Source organism: Artemia franciscana, chromosome 9 (genome assembly GCF_032884065.1).
Source record: "Artemia franciscana chromosome 9, ASM3288406v1, whole genome shotgun sequence".
Lineage (NCBI taxonomy): Eukaryota > Metazoa > Arthropoda > Branchiopoda > Anostraca > Artemiidae > Artemia > Artemia franciscana.
This window is the reverse complement of record NC_088871.1, coordinates 31,978,543-31,998,594: the sequence shown is the minus strand read 5'-3', so window position 1 is coordinate 31,998,594 and position 20,052 is coordinate 31,978,543. Positions and strand designations below refer to the sequence as shown.

Below are 20,052 nucleotides of genomic sequence, written 5' to 3'. Positions count from 1 at the left end.
TTGTTTAATTGAAGAGACGATTTTTGATAATGCTAGGATAAATAATAACAAGTCTTCACTTCTTGGAATTTCCAGATCTGGCATTCTAGATTCTGAGTTGACCTTTTCTTTACGTGCAATTTGACCAATAGTGTGCAAATGGTAACCTGTATTACATGGTAAGCTGGTAAGGTTACAATCCAAACGTTTTGAATGAACATTTTGTAACACTCTATACTAGACATAAAGGATTTCCATTATTATTCCATTCCGCGTTTCTAACTTTAATCCCAAAGACCCAACCTGCTGCTTCAAAACTTATTCCCTTTAAATAATTCCTTCCATTTTTTACATTATCCAGTTTTTACTCTTTAGTTTAATATTCAACTCTTCCTTAAAAATAGCTTTCAAGAAGATTGTACAGTTTCATGTACTAATATGACTGATACTATTCACTTTTTGTTCATTAGGTATGCGAGCAATGCTCTGTTGAAAATACTTTCCAAACCAAAACAAGACTTAGCCGCTTCCTCAAAGAACATTTATAGAAGAGCTCATGATGACTAAGAAAGCTTTTAAAAAATAATGGCAACTGTTGAAACCCAGCAACGAAACAGTCACCTTTAGGTCTTTAGTCTAACGCTTTCCCAACTAAGCTGTCTCCTTCGATCTTAATATTTTTTTAATGGCATATTATATTTATTAACAAATAGCCATTGAGTTTGAATATACGCGTTTGAAAATAGAGAGCGCTGGTGCTAATTCTTCTCAATGTCGTACGAGCCATTTTCTCAGTGTTTGAGCCCCTCCTATTCTCTACAAAACATAAATCATTGCAACTAATATTTCATTTCGTGTTTCTAACTTTAATCCCAAAGACACAACATGGAGCTTCTAAAACTATTCCCTTTAAACAATTCCTTCCATCTGCTATATTATCTAGTTTTTCACTCTTTAGTTTAATATTCAACTCTTCCTGAAAAGGTTATCTCAAAATCAAACAGTTCATGGTAACGAACTGTAGTAAGGAGCGACCCGGCTCAATAGTAACCGAAACCATAAAACGGAATTTTGGTAGCAAAAGTTACATCAAAAGAATTGTATTTTTATGCTGATTTTAAAGATATAAGTTTCATCAAGTTTAGTCTTACCCATCAAAAGTTACGAGCCTGAGAAAATTTGCCTCATTTTAGAAAATAGGGGGAAACACCCCATAAAAGTCATAGAATCTTAACAAAAATCACACTATCAGATTCACCGCATCAGAGAATCATGCTGTAGGAGTTTCGAGCTCTTATCTACAAAAATGTGGAATATTGAATTTTTGCCAGAAGACAGATCACGGGTGCGTGTTAATTTGTTTGTTTGTTTTTTTTTCCCAGGGGTGATCGTACCGACCCAATGGTCCTAGAATGTCAAAAGAGGGCTCATTCTGACGGAAATTAAAATTTCTATTGCTCTTTTTAAGTGACCGAAAAAATTGGAGGGCACCTAGGCCCCCTCCCACGCTCATTTTTCCCCAAAGTCACCAGATCAAAATTCTGAGATAGCCGTCTTATTCAGCATAGTCAAAAACCTAATTACTATGTCTTTGGCGACGACTTACTCCCCCGCAGTTCTTGCCGGATGGGCTTCAAGTTACAAACTGTGACCAGTGTTTACACATAGTAATGGTTATTGGGAAGTGTAAAGACGCTTTCAATGGATTTTTTTTGGTTGGGGGGAGGGATTGAATCTTTCCATGGAGGAATATTTAATGGGGGAAGAAAATTTCGATGATGGGGGCGCAGTATTTCTTAGCATTTTTTTAAAGAACAATTAAAAAAACTATGAAATAGTTTTTTTCAACTGAAGGAGCAGCATTAAAACTTAAATCGTACAGAAATTATTACGCATATGAGGGGTTCACATACTCCTGATACCTCGCTCTTTACGCTAAAGCAACTTTATTAATTTAAACTATTTATTCGACAGCTTTTGTGATTCAGGGATCATTCTTAAGGAACTGGGACAAAATTTAAGCTTTAGTGTAAAGAGCGAGGTATTGACGAGGTGGTGAACCCCCTCATATACGTAATAAAAACATACGAAGGTAGATCCCCGAAGGTTGTATAGTTCCATGTACTACTATAACTGATACAACGTACTTTCTATTCATTAAATATGCGAGTAATGTTCTGTTGTAAATATCTTCAGAACCTCAACTAGACTTATTAGCTTCCTCAAAAACATTTATAGTAAAGTTCATGATAATTAAGGAAACTGCCGGGAAAACATAGGTAGCTGCTGAAACGCGGGAGTGAATCAAGAACCTTTAGTTCTTCAGTCTAACGCTTTCTTTACTGAGCTGTTTCGTTCAATCTTAATATTTTATTTCAATGACAAATTACACTTATTAACAATTAACCATTGAACGTGAGCCCATGCCTTTGAAAATAGAGGGTACTGCTACTAATTTTTTTAATGGTGTTAGAGCCATTTTCTTTATATATGCTAGACTAAAAGTATTTCCACTAATTTTCCATTCCAATTTTCTTACGTTAATCCCTAAGACACAATCTGCTACTTTAAAACTATTTCCTCAAAATAATTCCTTCATCTTTCTACCTTATCCAGTTTTTGACTCTTTAGTTTATATTCAACTCTTCCTGGAAAATTTCTCTCAAAATATCATTCTAGAATCTATCAGCGTCATAGCTTTCAAGAAGATAGTTACCCAGAAGGTTGTACAGTGGCACGTACTACTATGACTGAAACCATGCACTTGATAGTAATAAAATGTGCCACTAGGATTCTATTGTAAATACCTTCCCAACCTAACCAAGACTTAGCAGCTTCCTCAAAAGACATTTATAGTACAGCTCATGACGAATATGACGAATATGGAAGCTATTAAAAAGAAACAGGTAGCTGCTACAACCCAGGAGTGAACCGGGGACCCTTAGTTCATTATTCTAACGCTTTCCCAGCTGAGCTTTTTGTTCGATCTTAATATTTTATTTCAATGACACAACATATTTATTAGCAATTGACCATTGAATTTGAAAAAGGAAACATAGGTGTTAATTAATTTGTTTATTATATGATTAAATTTATCAGCCGACGGAAGTATTAGGGTCAATGATGCCGTATATCCTAGTGACCCAAGAATTATTTGCTTAAGGTGGAAGGCGGAGGAGATACTTTGCATACCGGTAGCAAATTGCTTAAAGGTTTTTTTTTGTTTCCATTGACTAGAAAGTACGCCTAAAAGCAACAAGGAACAGGAAATTGGAAAGCACGCAAGCGTTATACAGCTTAGCCTTCACCCGGTAATTAAAACAAAGTTTATTGAATACTCTGCTGTCGTAGGCACAAGACTTCTGGTGCTAGAATTGACAAATGAGGAGGTTTGTAATAGCTTAAAGAGAATCACCGACTGGGAGACCTGTATAATGTATCTTTAGCTTAGGATTAACTGACACTTTATCAAGACTAATAGTGAATTCTTCGGGAATCGATCCCCAGTTGAGTTCGACGTCTGACTTTTCAGCACTAAACTTAAGATTTATCTTTGAACATTTGCGACTCAAAAGGGCAAAATGTTTCCATAGCTCTAGATCTGTTATAATTAGGGTTGACGATGTCATCCGCATTGCAATAAAAGATACATGTACACCATCTAAAATACAAGAGACAACCACTTGGGACAGCGCGTCCAAGATGCAACTATTATACGCTATTGGGCATACAAAGACCCCGGTGTGTAGTGTGAGCGTAACTTGACCCAGTGCAACTGAGCTCATTTAACTGAACCCTCGTTCAACTGGACCCTCGGTTAACCAATCCCCATTGAGATCAATCCCATTTAATTGAACGTTTGCTAAACTGAATCCCGTTTAACTCAGCCCGCATGCAATTCAACCCCCTTTAAATCAACCCGGTTTAAATCAAACCCCATTTAATCGAGTAAAAATATGGTTTTACCCCAAGGAAATTGTTATGCAAATGACAAAATAAAAAAATCTTGACCAGGTCCGCTACGGAAATCTCGTAAAAAAGTTGAAACTTCTGGGAAGTATGAAAAGGCAAAAAAGATCCCACCAACAAGTAAGGTTTGTAATTATTATTCGATTCGAGCATAATTTCACATAAAAGTGAAGAAAATGCTGAGCTTCGAACTTTCCTTTTGGAGTTTGGCTGGAATGTGCGGCAAGAAGAATTATGACCTGTATGTTGAGATAGATCACCCGGACCACATTCCCAACCTCAGTGTTTCACTGCAATTGCAAAGCTAATGCTCGACGGTACCAAGAACTGTTTGATTACCCATTCTTAAAAAACTGGAACAAGCAGTCAAACTTTAGAGTAAAGAGCAAGGTATTAAGAAGGGGTGCAACTGATTCATATACGAAATATTTCCTGTTCGTTTTGAGATCTAATGCTGCTCCTTACTTTGAGTTAAAAAAAAACTTCTTTTTTTATATAATCCCACAGCAGATTTAGTTTTTGATATTCTTGTGCAGAATGGCTTATTAGGCGTAATCATGATAATATTAATCTTTCGTAAACTTTGTGAAGTTCTAGATTTTGTTTCAATTTTAAAGATACAATTATGGTGGTGTCGCTTAAAGTACTTATAAAGACGGAAGGCTTCGTCTGATTAATGTATTTATTTACAGCAGCATATGGAATAACAGTAAAATTTGATATCATTTTCAACAGCATTGACAACAACAATAAGGCTCTGACTACTCAACCAACTGAAAGATCTTATATAAGAAATCAAAGGCTTAAAAATCAAGGCTAAAACTGGTTGGCAATGAATGATTGAACTACTTATTAAAAAAACATACTTTATGTGAAACGCAACAGTTTTGAACTAATCTGTTGAAGTATTGAAATCTTCGTTGACTGACACCCATGATTACTCATTAAGAAAGTGCGACCGTTCAGTTATTCCCTCCCCCTCCCTCCATTTTGCCGAATTTGTCTAAAAGTGTGAATGTTGTTCCTTCAGATGCAATTTCATAATACACTTTCGCTTATGCAAGATATCCAATGTTCAGAAACTATTTGTTAAAACCTTCAACCTTTCAACTCACTATTGACATTTTTGAATACACCCACCCAGGCACGTACACAGGAATTTTTTTTCGAGGGGCGAGGGCAAAAATATTTTTTTCATAATTTTAATAACAAATGTCCGGAAATTTTGCACAATCTAAGATTTTGCGGCGTATGATTTTGAGGCCTCGTCCTTGCATATATCTCTGCCCCTATCATGCACAAATTCGACGGACTATTCTTTTTAGCTTCAGAGAAAACAAATATGACCTTTGAGACAACGGGGTGGGGTGGATATGACATCTTCCCGCCTTTATTTTATTTTCCCGCCAAGATTTTTGTCACTCTGTATTTTGAAAAATATTTTTTATTTTGGCATTTTCACTGAAAAAGGCTTTGTTTTAGGTATTTTCATCAGAAAAATGGAAAAATTGATAAAGTGCCGCTTCCTAAATTCTTGAAAATCCAGTTCAGCCACCATTAATTTTTGTAAATGGACACCACTGATTTAAGGTATCTACGAGCCTAGACTATTTGGATACGACCAACGACCTTTTATCACAAATCGTTAGGCAGAGCTTATTCTGTTGGACAGATACTGAAATCAGAAGTAATATTGAGAAAATGCAGGATAAAAAAGTTCATTTCACTCAAAACATTTATTGAAAGAAATAAAATAGCTCGTTTCAAGGTACAGGCTATATGATTTATTTTAATGATTCGTATTGTACATGTCAAAAATCCAATCTATTGTTCTCTTTGCTATTGCAAACATTCATCGCCAAAATGTTTCTCAAAAAATTCCTTAAGTATAGAAAAAAAACAATAAAAAAAAACACTGCTATTTTCGATCACAAAGAAGATCATTTAGTCTTGTTCTGAGATTGATCTCGTATTCGCGCAATGAAACAATGATAAACGCAGAGGATTTTTTTTTATTGTAGTCAAGAAGAAGAAATAGGTTTTTGAAAGTAAACAATTGTGTTTGATATTAATTGAGGATTGACAATATTTACTTAAAACCATAATTATATATATACCCGTTTGTGTTCATGGAACTATTTTTGCGTAGGACATATTTACTTGAGTTCACTTATGTACTGCGGTTTGTTCAAAAATATTCTGGACTATGGAATCACTTAAATGGAAGGGAAAAAGCTCTGTGATCGAAAAGAAAAAACCTTTGCAAGTTTGAATTTCCTTTACATGTCGGCCTATAACTCTTCGCTTTGAAATTTACCAGAAACCATTCACATATTCACACTTAAAAAAATTACTTTAAAGCACTTTCATTCGATGAGATTATTTATTAAACCAAGCTATAGCTTCAAGTTGCAAGGAACTGAAGATCTTGCTTGTCCGGTATTTCCTGAATGACTACTAGACACAGTAGCCATGAGAGGTCCACTACAAGTTGAATCAAATGTCTGTTGTGGGGTAATAGGTTGAATCTTTTGATGCACATGAGCTACTGGAGGATAGGTAATTGCAGCGTCTGGACGCAAAAATTTGTTATTTTTATCTTCACAACTATGTCGAGGCCTTAATAAATTGTCATGAAGATCTTCAAGGGTTTCTAACATCGCCTGAAGCTTTTCTTCGAAACGGTTAAGTCTGTCATCAATGATGTCTTGCCTTGTGTTCAGTTCCGAAACGATCTCATACACGGCATTTTGAGTCTAAAAAATAGAAGCTAGATCAACTTGTTACAAAGCATAGCATAATTTAGAAAGGTCAGTACAAATTATAGTCTTAGAAAAGACAGCTGTATATGTAAATATAACAAAGGGTCGTATAAGGGCGAATGTGGGACTATGTAAAAGTTAATATTAATTACTAAGCACTTTCAATGAATCGGCACGGGTAGTAGCAAGCTTGAAAACAAAATTGTATTGAAGGGTGCCGTTTTAATTTCCAAAATGAAGGGCCTTAGAGAGGGTTTTGGAATAATGAAAGAAGAAAAGAGAGGTTTTGGAAAAGGTTGTAGCACCACGGATAGAGCGTTTGTTTTATGTGGGTAAATTGAAAAGTAGGGATTAGGAAAAAATATATTGCATTTTTGGAATTAAAAACAAGTGTTTGATAAAGTTGGCAGAGTCCAGCTTAAAAAAAGCCTCGAAGATGTGGGACTACCTTCTCGTTTTATTTGTTTGTTTGCAAATATAAATTAAGAAACTCATTTGATATTAAGGGTACCTGGGTAGGAAATATCAAGGTTTTTAAAGTAAAGAAAGGAGTAAAGCAGGGAAGCACCTTGTCACCTCGACTTTTTGATATTTTTATTGATGACATGGTTGAAGTTTTAGAAAAGTTTAGCTTATAAAAACTTCCAAGTTTTGTTGTAATGATTCGTATTATCCTGGAATTCGTTGTGATTTTCACTGTTTCTTGTCTTTTGACTATAGATGATCGTGTTATTCTGCACTAGGTCATAGGGTGGCAAGTTAGCAATTTCAATTGAACCTAAAAATTCTAACGTGGGTTCAATTCCTCAATCCTGTTCACGTTCTTAATCCTATTGTAATTTCGATTGGTTTTCTAGCCGCAAAATTCGTTGCGCAATATTTTGTTCATCATTGTCTCATACATTTCTTTCATACCTTTTGGCTTTGCTGTTCGGATTCATGAATCAACTTGCAAAATTTTGCATGAAGCCATAGATAAAAAAAACTACTTTTACAGCTTTCCCTCTGTAAAAAAATTTTTGCTTTAATTATGTTGTTACGTAATCCAATAACAGCCTTTCATATTTCATTGCATATACACTTTGAAATACCATATGTATGCACAAAAATCGTGTTATAAATAAAATATTAATCTTTAGTGTTAAGAAATGATGTGGTAAACCAGAATTTTCAATTGAATTGAGAAATCCTGGCACGGAATCCAATTCCTTCTTCCTGCTTATCCTTTAAAAATGCTAAAACAACATGCTCCTTTAATCTACTGTATATTTTTATTTGTCGTCTACCCTCAGATCTCATTGTCCAATATTTTCGCTTACAAATGAATGTGATTCTTTTTCGAATGTGATTCAATTTCAGCTGTCAATAGCTAAAAAAAAAAAAAAAAAAAAAAAAAAACTCCACTTTGGTAAAATCAGGAAGAAGAAACATTGGAAATTGGATAAGGAGGGGGGGGGTGCTTTAGGAGGTAACATGAACTATGTAAGCAGATTTATATACTTAAGAGCCTAAAGTGGAAAGTATACACTTTTTTTGTGGGATATAGGGTTGTAGAAATAAAAAAGATAGCGGTTTTTAGGGCTCGGTAACAATAGCTCATTTTGAATACATTTCAAAAAAAAATATTATATTCAAGGTTGAAGTGAATGGCCTTGGAAAAAAAAAACAGCTCACAGAGCTTATTCAGACAAATCCTACTTATTATTGCTTGTAGTTTTGATATTTTACATTTCATTGTGGTCGTCATTTCAATTTACTTGAGTTAACTCCATCGCCTCTCAAAGGGACAAGTGTGCCACGTAAAGGCAAATCATTTATAGTTTTTAAACATATAAGTAGTCGTCTTCATTTTTATTCAATATTTGTCTTGTATTGTTCTCGAATCGAAAATTTTGCCTTTGTTTGATTTCAATTTGTTTTTGTGTATTGTTTAAACTCTTGTAGCGTTGGGTATAAGTTAGAAAAAAATAAAATACTATTGAAGAAGACTTGGTTACCTTCCTCAGTAAATACTACTTATGTTAGAATTAATAATGGCTGCCCCGGAAATTCTCCAGTTAAAACTCTGACTAGGCCAGGAAGTTTGGAATTTTTTCCCAAACTAAGCGAGAGCTTTCAGGAAAAGCATCAAGCAAATTGGCGAATAGGAAACACTGGGTTTCTTGTTATTCACAAAAACATGCTTTCATCGAACGGTTTTCTCCCCATTTTCAAAAACTCAATGCAAAAAGGGATTTACAGTTTTAAAAACGACATTTTAATTACAAGTTGAAACGCAATTCCCATTTTAACCTTAGGAAGCTTACACTAATTACGGTATTAGTTCGTGGAATGCAGTATGGCTTGAAAAAAAGCTCGATGTCATGATTACAACTAAAAATAGTTCACCTTTTATTTACAGACCTTTTTTTGTTAAGATTTATTCAGACAATGTACTGATTTTAATGCTGTTACATACAAGTCCATATAGCCCAACAAAATCCCCCTAAAAACGTCATTGCATTCAGGTTGACACCAGATTGTCATTGCATTCAATGACATTAGGTTGTAATTGCATTCAGCGTCTAGTTCTACGTTTATTCCTTCTTCAGTTCAATTTCTTGAGTTGATAGTTTATCATGAGCGCGGTGTTGAAGAATTGTGATACCCCCTACCCTCCATTCCAAAATGCATCGCCTTCCCTGGAGGGCAAAATGTTCGTTTTGCTAGTAGTTGCATTGATCTCTATCTCTCGCTCTAATAATTACAGGGTACCATTATACAATACAGTATTGTTTTACCAGTACCATACAGGGTATAACAGTATAATGCAGAGCATAATACTATTTTATTTATTGTCATAATTACCTTTGAAATATCTGTAATTGTATTTGCATTGTCCATCAGTTTCCGCTGGTCCATCTTCACTTTCCGTAATCTTAAAAAAAAAAAAACTAAAGATAAATTAATATAGGCATGTGTCATAGAAGAAAAATGAATAGCACTCTCAGCAAAAACACAAAAATCTGAGCGTGAAGTCTAAATTATCATTTGAAATATGATATTTTTAATCTTCATTATAGAACACTAGTGCTAATACTACTACCAACAACTCACCTCAGCAGTAAGCCACCTGAGGCCAACGCAGCTACGCGCGCTCCTCCTCAATCCCAATCTTCTCAAAGACTCCTTCTATAGAGCCCCGCAGGAAGTTCCTATTTCCCTTAAATCTTTCCTTACGATATCCTCCTACCCCAAAGGAGGACGACCTACTTCCCGTTTAGATCAAGATTGTTGGCGGAAAAGGAAGATCTTTGGCAATCTGTCGTCCTTCTTATGCAGAACGTGCCCTAGCCATCTCAACCTTTCTTTCGTTATAGCCCTAAAAGCATGATTGAACCGTAATTTTCGTGAGCCATAGAAAAATAATAGGGATGGAAATATATTTTTCTTATGATATAAAGATAAAGGTTATTTCCTGTAAAAAACGATTGCTTTTCACGTAAAACCTGTCTCTCACGATTGTTTCCTTCACCGAACCCTGTATTAATTAAAATACAGCCACCCAAAATTCTTTTCTTTGCATGAAAAGCAGTTGTTTGTATGAAGAATACCAAACTACGGGTGAACAAAAAACATCAATAGTAAAACAAAATAGAACCATCACCTAGGAGCTTTTGAATCCACTAAAGTGAAACACTAGAAAAAAAAATAACGGTGTGTCTAGAGTTTGGGCATTATATCACGCAACATATAAAAGGTCAAAATAAATAACCTTTGGCTGACATCATGAAAGTATACAGAAAGCACGTTTCCTACAAAGAACTCTAAAAATAACAAGGAAGCCCTTGGATTCTCCCCTTGGAGTAATATCAATATAAGTGTTTATAAAAGGGAAAGGCCTCAGTTTCAAAAGCCCCTTTTATTTCGTGACTGACCTTTGCATGTAGATTTTAAAGTAGCTCAATTAAATTAAATTCCTGATAAATTTTTTGCTGTTCAAATACTAATAAGAAAAGCCTTTAAATAACAAAAGGCTTAATTCTCGTTCTCAGTTATTCTCCATTTAAAAGGGATTCATAAGGAGTACTTTGATCCTGGCATGCGTTTTTTTTTTCAAACATTATTGTCACTAATTTTGTTATTCACTAGTTTTCCCTTCATTTAATTTATAGGTACTGATTCATTTGATTTTTTTTTATAATTTTATTTTCGATTCTTTTAACTGAATTCAGTTTGTCGTGAACCTTAAAATTTTCACTGACAATTCACTAGTTAATTCTATGTCTACAGTCTATAGAGGCAATTAGATATCAATAATTGGAAGGGATTTCCATTATTGGATAGTCAAATTACAAATCTCAAATCCAATAAGCTCATCTAATGGGTCTATTATGACGCGCGGAAAAGCTAGCACATTGTTATTAACTGAATATAATAATCCAAATAATATACATAATCTATATTATATATATATATATATATATATATATATATATATATATATATATATATATATATATATATATATATATACATATATATATAGTGGCACTTCGCGCAACCCCCAAGCCCCCACGCGCGCGTAAGTCATTACGCGCCATATTAGTTACCCGCCATTGTGGTTGTGTCCCTGTGTCCCACCTGTGAATAAATATATATATATATATATATATATATATATATATATATATATATATATATATATATATATATATATATATATATATATATATATATATATATATATATATATATATATATGTTTTTAACTACGTAAAACTTGCGAATAAATGACGACCGGGACACAGGGACACAACTACAAGGGGGACGCCGGGGGCACAGGGGGGATATATAAATGACGACGGGGACACAGGGAATGTTCGATTAGCAATCACCATCAACGAAGCTCAAGGGCAATCAATAGAATAATGAGGTATAGATCTGAATACGGATTGTTTTTCCCATGGGCAATTATATGTTGCATGTTCAAGAGTCGGTAAACCTGACAATCTATTTATATGCACAGACAATGGGACAGCGAAGAATGTTGTATATTCGCAAGTTTTACGTAATTAAAAACATATATATATATATATATATATATATACATATATATATATATATATATATATATATATATATATATATATATATATATATATATATATATATTCACAGGTGGGACATGGGGACACAACTACAATGGCGCGTAACTAATATGGCGCGTAACAACTTAGGCGCGCGGGGGGGGGGGGCTTGGGGGGTGGGTTTCCGAAGCGCCCCCACCAACTAGGTGTTGGAGTGGCGCAAAGCACCACCCCAACAGCTAGTTAAAATATAATCCTAATGTTCCACACTAGGAATCGAAAGTAAAAGACAGTCTTAGCTTGCAAATTCCGAAAATGTCTTTGGACTCAGACCATATACTGTATCAAAGGATTGAGAAGGCTGAAATTATAATAATAAAATCCAAAATCAAAGTGCAAGAAGTAATAGAAGCCCAGAAGGCAAATACAATAAGTAGGCTACGTATTTTACAAATAATATTCAATTTAATCTATACTTAGAGTTTCAGGGTTTCTGAATCAAATTAGTTTTGAAGCTAAATCTGCAACTTTAGTATTTTAGAACAAGACCTGTCTCACAGGCATTTCTCAATTTTTACCGCACTTCGCATCGAAGGTTGTCTGAGCTCGTTGCGTTCAAGTATAATGTTACCTTTACAAGAGGTCCAAAATCAGGGCTTCAAGAAAATCTGTCAAAATAGGATTTATTTCCAGCAAAATCAGCAAATCAGGGTTTTTAAAGTAGTTAGTGTGAGTTTACTTGCATAGCTTCAGCAAAGATTATATACTATCATGTATTATTGCCTTGATAAACTCGTTCTATTATAAAGAACATATGACAAAAGAGAACTTTGAAGATCCATTCATCCTGTACTTTCGCACGCCCCTACTGTTTACCCTCCCCAGGCTTCTCTAGGCACCCATTTAGAACTAGGTTGACTCTGGGTGAGCTCACTCACACCACTCATTCCATTCCAAACCAAATAACCTGTGACACGAGGACTCGAACTTCTGTTCTTTCGGACACAAAATTCCTAGTCTAGCGTCCTAACTATTTAGCTAGGATCATATAATAGTGTGATTACTACTAAACAGGGGGCTCCCTATGTCTCTAAAGAAAGGAAATAGAAGCGATACCATTCACAAGGGCCAAAGGCCCTAGATAATTTTTACAAAAATAATTTATTTACAAAATAAATTTTAAAAAGTAATGTCTATAATGAAACGATGAAAAAAATGTGGTGAAATTCTTGTATAAATTAATTTTACAATTAAAGGATAAAATAATTTAGAAAAAAAAATTTAGTGGTGCTCGAGATCCTGAGCTCTTCAACTCTTTCTGATTTTAGGCACACCCTTGATCCTTCAAATAGTATTAGATACAAATTTCAAGAAGGCAGCTTTAATCGAAATGGAATATAAGGCTATGGGTCAATTTCACAACTACCCAGCAAAATCTATTATCATAAGAAAATATTTGTATTTTAAGAAGCAAGTCGATATGCCCCCCGAAAGAGAGGGGAATGCTAGGGAAAATGACGCCATCAACCTAAAAGTGTCGGAGATTCCTTGACTAAAGGTATCAAGCCTCTATCTACAAAAATATGAGGTTTCATATTTTTTATTGTCAACACAGCAAAACTTAGTCTTCAATTGATCAAAGACCAATTCACTTGTCGTTTTGCTCCCCTGAGCTCATTATACAAAAAGATAGTCATGAAAATAGGGCGGAGTTTATCAAGTTGAAAATTGAAAAATGCAATACCATTTTTAGGGACAAGAAATCACTAGAGGACAACCTGACCCTCCTTAAAACTCCCTAGGTGGCCCTTTTGCCACTAAAACATATTTTGCACAAGAAATTCCATGATATTATATTTTCCCAATAGATAGGCGTATATATTCTTCGACATAAACACCCTAACCTTTATTCCATTGAACCAAGTACAAGCATGGACACCCATAAGGGGGGGGCAGCGGGTCTGAAGCCCCCCTGGCTGAAGGATGCTGCCTTATATTTGTATTAATTAAAACACTTTTTCCACAAAACAAGTTTTTCAAAGAAAAGTAAAGAGCTCCATTAAGCCAAAAAATGGGCATAAATAAAGTCAAATAATGTTCAAAGCGTAAAACTACCACTAATCACCATCAGCAAATAGATCAAACTCAAAACGATAAGAAATTAGAATTAATAGCCAAGTCAAACTAAAAACGAGCAAAAACTAACGCAAGTAAGGCTGACAACTCCCATGCCTTCTCAAGACCAAAACACAATTTAGGCTTTACTGAAAAAAGGCTTTGGATTGTCAGTTTAATATACATATATTGATATTTATTCCTTAAAGTCTTAATTTTTTTATTTATTTAAGTAAAAGAAAGTGAAAACATTTAAAACTTTTTTTTTTCAGTAAAGCGCAAATTATGCTCATGTCTTTCTAGTCTCTCTGTTCTGGTCTGTTCTGGTCTTTATGATAAAACCTTATATGCCTTAAGGCGTAACTTACAAGTCTGTTCTTGCCCTGAGAGCTAAGGGGGGGATTTCATCCCCAAAGACATAATTTCTGGACCTTTTAACTACGCTGAACAAAATCCCTATCTAAATATTTTGATTGGATGTGTTTGGAGAAATGATTAGAGTAGGGGGAAGGGTGATGGTTGACCTCCAATTACTTTTGACTGCTAAGAATGCCAATAGAACTTCTGATTACCAATCCAATAAGCTCCTTCCGAGGTTTATACGACCACCCTTCTTTATAAAGCTTTATGTCCCCATAGGGCATGACTTACGACCCTTGCCCTAAGGGCTGGGGGAGGGGGTTATTCCCCAAATTAATAATTTTCAGATCTGTAAACTACACTGAACCAAATGGCGGTCTCAAAATTTTTGTTTGGATGTGTTTGGCGAAATGATTGGCGTGGGGGATTGGCACTGGCTGCCATTCGATTACTTTTGACTATTAAAAAGGGCACAAGCCTTCTCAATTTTCTATCGAATGAGCTCCTTTTGAAGTTTCTTCGACATTTCTTTTTATAACATGTGCCCTGGTAAAAGAAACATAAATTGTGCTCACATCGCTCAATATTATAGGCAGCGCTGTTGCGCTGCCCATAATATTTTTGTTCTGTGATTTCTTATTATACAGCATTGGAAGTGCTGATTAGACCAGGTAAGTCCCCCTCCTAAAATTCAGCTTATGGGCACCCATGAGCACAAGGTACAATATATGTCTTCATTTTATTTTCCTAGCTATCTCTATGTCAAAATACCGCAACTAAATGCTGTTAAAATCCCATGATATTTCCAGCTCTTGTTGATATGAAAGAGTAAAAGGAAATTCCATTATCTTATACTGTCTTGTTTTCCGAGATAAACTCAGTTACTTTAAAACTGCCCTCCGAAACTCATCTCCTTTTTTAAGGACCATTAAACAGATTCATGTTTGCAAGGGGTGCCAAAAAATTGTCAGGCTTATCAAATTTAACAATGCAAAACAATCATAAAAGAATGAGACAAGAAAAAAAAAATTGCAAAATACTTCTGATTAAAATGGTAGATGACATTTATTCATGTTTCATACCATGTTTCAAGTTAAAAAAGGCAGCAAAAAACATTTCAAATAGCTTAATTTCAAATTGGTAATGATGGCAAAAGAGTTTGAATTTTTCGTCTTCAGATAGCATATCTTGATTATAGCTGATTTTATGATTCCTTACTATGAAGAAATCAGTTTACATCTGTTTGTTTGGGACACTAAGTAATTCATTACTTAATTGGAATGAATTATTTCATGATTAGCAAATATCTTTTTGCTATTCTTTATTTTACTTTTCTTGTTTTTTTATAGTGGGTTAAAAAAAATCGCTTTCATTATTATCAATTATAACCATTACTGATATTAAAATTTGGATACTTATTTGAACAAAATCTGAGTAACAAGTTACAATATTAGATTTTATTCCCAAAATCTTTATTCATTATGCACCAGCCCTCAAATATTGTGACAAGTGGACAAATGAAAAAATTACAAAACTTAAAGGAGAGTAAAAAACCAATTTTTATATTTTCTTTCGAGACCATAACGAGTGAGCCTACTACTGATGTTTATCATGCGATGATAGGCACATTTTCCAAATATCGGGAAAAAACCTATTTCTATCTCCTTGCAGATTCCAAGAGCAAGAAATTTCAGAGGGGATTTATTTTGCACTTCTAAGTTACCATCAGTACCCCTCAAGCGGTAATCTCCCCCCCGTGAAAAAAATGTAAAATTGTCTTTTCCGTCCAAATGTTCCAACATCTATAAAGCACATTTGGGTTCTATTGTGAGATTAAATAAAAAAAAAACTAATTTTTTTAGCTGAAAGTAAGGAGCGACATTAAAACTTAAAACGAACAAAAATTACTCCGTATATGAAATGGGTTGTCCCCTCCGCAATCCCTCGCTCTTTACGCTAAAGCTTGTAATTGTTTTAAAAAGTAGAATTGTGGCAAAGAGTCAAACTTTAGCGTAAAGAGCGAGGGATTGTGGAGATTGTCCACATTTTTGTAGATAGGAGCTTGAAACTTCTGCAATACGGTTCTCTGATACGCTGAATCTGATGGTGTCATTTTCGTTAAGATCCTCCGACTTTTAGGGGATGTTTCCCCCTATTTTCCTAAATAAGGCAAATTTTCTCAGGCTCGTAACTTTTGATGGGTAAGACTTAACTTGATGAAACTTATATATTTAAAATCAGCATTAAAATGCGATTCTTTTGATGTAGCTATTGATATCAAAATTCAATTTTTAGAGTTTTGGTTACTATTACTAGAGTTTCGGGTCGCTCCTTACTACAGTTCGTTACCACGAACTGTTTGATATTGACTTTTATCATTTCATACTTTCTATTTCTCGAGGCTACCAAAGCAAAGGTCAAGTGAACCGAAATAATACCGGAAAACAGGCAAAATGCCACGAAAAAACCTGCAGCTACAATTTTAAGAAATCTACAACTCAATGAAACGCTGAATTTGCATAAACGTTTCTGTTAAATCCGATGATTTATCATTAAAGTAATTTTAAAAACTTTTCCCGCAAAACAAGTTTTCCAAAAAAAGCGCCGTTAAACCGAAAAAGAGCAAAAATAAAGTCAAATAATCTTCCAAGGGTAAAAATACCACAAATCACCCCCAATAACCCAAAACGAACAGAAATTACAATAAATAATTTAGTCAAACTCAAAAACTAGCAAAAAGTAACATGAATTAGGGCTGACATCCCCCATGCCTTCTCAAGAACAGAATATTGTTTTACTGAAAAGAAAATACATCTTGAATGTTTTCACTTTTGTGACTTTAATAAAGAACTATTAAACTGTAAGGAACAAATATCAATATGTGTACATTAAACTGACAATCCACGGTCATTTGTTATTTTTTTTCCGGTTATTTGTTTTTTTTCAGTAAAGTGCTTGGATGTGTTTGGGGAAATGATGGGCGTAGGGAAGGGCGTGGTTGCCCTCCAATAACTTTTGACTATTGTATTAAAAAGGGCACTAGAACTTTCAAATTCCAATGAATTGAGCCTCTTTCGAAGTTTCTACAGCTCTTTCTATACTAAGCGCTCTTGTCTAAAAAATAATACATTGCGCCCACACACTACTGCGCTTCCTACTACTAGATATAAAAAACAACTTTTTTTTCAACTGAAAGTAAGAGAAATATTAAATTTCAAAATGAACACACATTATTCTGTACATAAGGGAGGCTATCCCCTTCTCAACTCCTCAATCTTTACTCTAAAATATGAGTTTTTGTCTGCTGAAGCAGACGAGGCGTTGAATTGAGATAAGAGCCTTATTAAAGCACTAAAACCCTTAGGAGGGTAACGAGCGAAGTATTGAGGAGGAGCAGGAAGCCTCATGTATAGAATAGTTTCTGTTTATTTTGAATTTTAATTTTACTACTTAATTTCAGAAGAAAAAATTGTTTTTATTCAACTTTAGATCATTTATAAATCATGCCGTGGAATTCCCACCTCCTCCGTGGAAGATCTTCCCTGCAAAATTCCAATAGCAAAATTTTCTCCCCACGGAATAATTCTGCCAGTGAAAAATTCTCCCAGGAACTTGAAACCTCAGCATAGACATCATCTGATGTGCTGAATTTGATGGTGTAATCACCCCTTGAGCACACAGCCGTGACTTAGTTCTGGCAAAAAATATGAAATTCCACATTTTTGTATATAGGAGCTTGAAACCTTAGCATAGAATCCTCTGATATGCAGAAATTGATGGTGTGATTTTCATTAAAATTGCTTTTCTTTTTGGAAGTGTTACCCACCTTTTTTGAAATCAGACAAATTTTCTGAGGCTCTTAGCTTTTTGATAGGTAGCAATAAACTTGATGAATTTTTTATACCTGGAATAGCTATAAAAAGCTGATTCTTTAGGTGTATTAAATAAAAAAACAAGTTTTTTTTAAACTGAAAGTAAGGAGCGACATTAAAACTTACTTCGAACAGAAATTACTTCGTATATGAAAGGGGCTGCTTCCTCATCAACGCCCCGCTCTTTCCACTAAAGTTTGACTCTTTCTCTTAACTCTACTTTTTAAAACAGTGAAAAACTTTAGCATAAAGAGGGGGGCGTTGATGAGGAAGCAGCCCCTTTCATATACGAAACAATTTCTGTTCGAAGTAAGTTTTAATGTCGCTCCTTACTTTCAGTTAAAAAAACTTGTTTTTTTTATTTTTCAAACGTTTTTGAATCAATGCATGTTTTGATTTTGGCTCTCCGCAGAGGAATAATTAAAACGAAATTTGCATATTTATTTTTTTGGCTAAATGGCTTTCTCATAGTTTTGATCGAATGATTTTGAGAAAAAAGGAGCGGGAGGGGAGAAGCCTAGTTACCCTCCGATTTTTGGTTACTTAAAAGGCAACTAGAAGTTTTAATTTTTTACGAATGTTTTTATTAGTAAAAGGTATACGTAACTTATAAATTAGCTTACGTAACGAACTTTTGTATTCTCATGTTTTTATTAACATATGAGGGGGTTCACCCCCTCGTTAGTACCTCGCTCTTTACAATAAAGCTTAAATTTTGTCCCAATTCATTAAGAATGATCCCTGAATCACAAAAGCCATAGAATAAATAGTTGAAATTCTTAAAAATACTTTAGCGTAAAGAGCGAGGCATTAGGAGAAGGTGAGCCCCTCCTAAGCATAATAATTTTTGTTCATTTTAAGTTTTATAGCAGCTACTTACTTCCAGTGGAATTTTTTTTTCATATTTATTTTTTCATGTTTTTTTTTTTTTTAAATAATGCTAGAAAACGCTGCCTTCATGGAAATTTTCTTCTCGCATGACAAATTCCTCGATGGAAAGTTCCCCCAACATATACCCCTCTTCTCAACCCCTCACTCACCCAAAAAATCCCTTTGAAAACGTCTGTACACTTCCCAATGCCCATTACTATATGTAAGCACTGGTCAAAGTTTGTAACTTGTAGCCCCTCCCACGGGGACTGTGGGGGAGTAAATCGTCCCCAAAGACATGGTTATAAGGTTTTTCGACTACTCTGAAAAAAATGGGTATCTCAGAATTTTGATCCATTGACTTTGGGAAAATAATTAGCGTGGGAGGGGGCCTAGGAGCCCTTCAATCTTTTTGGTCACTTAAAAAGGGCACTAGAACTTTTCATTTCCGTTAGAATGAGCCCTCTTGCAACATTATAGGACCACTGGGTCGATACGATCACTCTTGAAAAAAAAACAAAAAAAAAACAAACAAATAAACACTCATCCGTCATCTGCCTTCTGGCAAAAAAAATACAAAATTCCACATTTTTGGAGATAGGAGCTTGAAACTTCTACAATAGGGTTCTCTGATACGCTGAATCTGATGGTGTGATTTGATTAAACCGAACTGTTTGATTAAATATAAAAAATAGTTCTTTCATCTGAAAATAAGGGGTGAATATTTAGAAAGACATTAAAATAAAAAGAAATAGCATGAAATAAAAATCCACAATTGCTTGGCCCTGTTTAAGAAATGCACAAGAAGCAGAAATATTTATTTAATGCCTTTTTCCATTTCAGGATGTCATGATTTAGGAACTATTGATGTCTGTGATATCCTGAACTCTTGGTCTCGGCCCTTGAAACAGCACTTTGTTCTCTCGGAATACATGATTATTTTCCAATGAAAGCAAAACTGTTCGTAGATACGAGAGTCGTCATGCACTTCGCCCTTTTATTTATCACTTTCTACAATCGTTTTTATGATGTCCAGTTCAACTTCGTTTTTAGTGG

General features: G+C 34.6%; 1 protein-coding gene across 3 annotated transcripts in view; it reads right to left on the bottom strand.

Moving 5' to 3' along the window:
* Positions 1 to 4,616: 4,616 nt before the first annotated feature.
* Positions 4,617 to 20,052, bottom strand: part of LOC136031274 (small conductance calcium-activated potassium channel protein 2-like) — a 294,910-nt gene continuing 279,474 nt past the window's right edge. For all 3 annotated transcript variants that reach the window (XM_065710711.1, XM_065710709.1, XM_065710712.1), the window contains 2 exons: positions 9,558 to 9,627; positions 4,617 to 6,704 (listed from right to left, as the gene is read on the bottom strand). In XM_065710711.1, coding sequence (XP_065566783.1) covers positions 6,345 to 6,704; positions 9,558 to 9,627 — 430 coding nt within the window. In that variant the 3' untranslated portion in view covers positions 4,617 to 6,344. The remainder of the gene's footprint in view (positions 6,705 to 9,557; positions 9,628 to 20,052) is intronic.